At 42.4% G+C, this 2,098-nt stretch overlaps 1 protein-coding gene across 1 annotated transcript; it reads right to left on the bottom strand.

The window, feature by feature from the left end:
- Positions 1-565: 565 nt before the first annotated feature.
- Positions 566-1,631, bottom strand: LOC128296636 (uncharacterized). Its single transcript, XM_053032075.1, has 3 exons — positions 1,381-1,631; positions 1,039-1,239; positions 566-788 (listed from the first exon to the last, which is right to left on the bottom strand). Exons 1-3 carry the CDS (start codon positions 1,629-1,631, stop codon positions 566-568), a joined length of 675 nt encoding a protein of 224 aa, XP_052888035.1.
- Between the last annotated feature and the right edge of the window lie 467 nt (positions 1,632-2,098).

The raw sequence follows: 2,098 nt of genomic DNA, 5'->3' as shown, positions 1-2,098 counted from the left end.
ATTTTCACACATTCATTTTCACATATATTAGGCACAGAATATAACATCTAATTATTTTTGTGACTCGGTTTTGTGGTCCCGAAACCACTTTCTGACTGGGGTCAAACTAGGGTTGTCACAAACAGGGGAAGTTTTGGTTAGCAGAGAGAGTACCCGCCTAAGACTCCAAGAAGGAAAATTCGCAACCAAAAGCAAGAAGAAGATGAGTAGAGATCAAGAAGATGTTCGGCTAACCCCAAAAGAATGTATGAGGAAGAAGTAGACTTAAGTAGTCAAAATGAAGAGTACTAGACAAAATGGGAAGAAGAAGTATTTGGGAAAACGATAATCGGTTAAGGCTTGAAAAGAGAAGGAAGATTCGGCACAAGGAAAGATTTTACCCAAAAAAGCCCCAAAAAGAAAAACCCAAAAGTGGAAAAGAGAGAATTCGGCTCCTACAACAAGACCAAAATGCCGAAATGGCAAAGGCGTTCCCCTAGTCGATTTTGCTCCTACAAGTTGCCCAATTCGGCTACAACACTCCTCCCTCCACCCACTCCTTGAAAATCTCCCCATATCACTCCCCTTATCCCTCCATAATCTTCTCCCAACAACCAAAGACCAATTCAAATTCCCACACGGAAGAATTTGAATTCGCCATAAACTCTTGCCACCCCCATGCAGCAAAATGACGTCTTCTGCAGCTCATAGGATCCGAACCCCAGTCCTTCCTGAAGCCAAAGCACACCTCACGCCACCAAGCCATAAGGCTTCTTGTGGTAATAAGCGACCACAAATATCCATAAAGCCTAAGTGCCAAGGCTCAGGTTCATTTTTAAGAGAAAAACAAAATTACTGCAAAAGCTGCAGCTTGAACCTAGGACTACTCAGACACCCCCTAATGCACTTAAATCAACTAATCACTTAAGCAAACATAGAAATTATACTAAGCCAAGAAAAATTATAGACCCCATACTTTCGGGGTGTTACAACTCTACCCCCTAAAAGAAATTTCGGCCTCAAAATTTACCTGATCAAAATAAATGAGGGTACTGATACCGCATCGCCTCTTCTGGTTCCCATGTGGCCTCCTCTGCGCCGTGATTGTGCCAAAGCACCTTGACCAGTGAAACAGATTTCTTTCTCAATACCTTAACATCATGCTCCAAGATCTGCATTGGTTTCTCCTCAATAGTTAAATCGAGCCTAACATCAATTTCTTCGACTGGCACGACGTGTGAGGGATCAGAACAGTACCGCCTAAGCATAGAAACATGAAACACGTCATGAATTCTTTCCAACTTCAGAGGCAATTCAAGTTGATACGCAACCGATCTTACCCGCCTAAGTACCTGACAAGGCCCAATAAATCTAGGGCTCAGCTTGCCTTTTCGTCCAAACCTCATAATTTTCTTCCACGGCGATACCTTAAGGAAAACATAATCCCCTACAGAGTGCTCAATGTCTTTACGTTTCAAGTCTGCATAGGACTTCTGCCTATCAAACGCTTCTTTCAACCGACCTCGAATCAACTTTACCTTGTCTTCTGTATCAGCGATTAGCTCCAGCCCCAGAATTTGTTGCTCACCCAGTTCAGTCCAACAAGTAGGAGTGTAACATCTACGACCATATAACGCTTCATACGGTGCCATTCGAATACTGGACTAGTAGCTGTTGTTAGACACAAACTCCGCTAATGGCAAATAATCCTCTAGCTACCCCTAAAATCCAATACACAACTTCTTAACATGTCTTCCAATATCTGAATTACTCTCTCAAATTGTCCATCCATCTGAGGATGAAACGCAGTACTGAAATCCAATCGTGAACCCAAAGCCTCATGTAATTTCTTCCAGAACCGAGACATAAACCTATGATCTCTATCAGATATGATCAAAACCGGTATACCATTCAATCTTACAATCTCATCCACGTACAACTTAGCCAACTTCTGTAATGAATAATCAGTGCGGACAGGTATAAAATGGGCTGACTTAGTCAGTCAGTCTACAATCACCAAACCGAATCCTTCTTAGAAGGCGTCAAGGGTAGCCCACTCAAAAAATCCATAGTTACCCTCTCCCATTTCCAGAGTGGAATCCTAACTTGCTGCAGTAAT

This window comes from Gossypium arboreum, chromosome 8 (assembly GCF_025698485.1).
Source record: "Gossypium arboreum isolate Shixiya-1 chromosome 8, ASM2569848v2, whole genome shotgun sequence".
Taxonomy (NCBI): domain Eukaryota; kingdom Viridiplantae; phylum Streptophyta; class Magnoliopsida; order Malvales; family Malvaceae; genus Gossypium; species Gossypium arboreum.
Note: the sequence above shows the minus strand (reverse complement) of the source record. Positions and strands in the feature narration are given on the sequence as shown.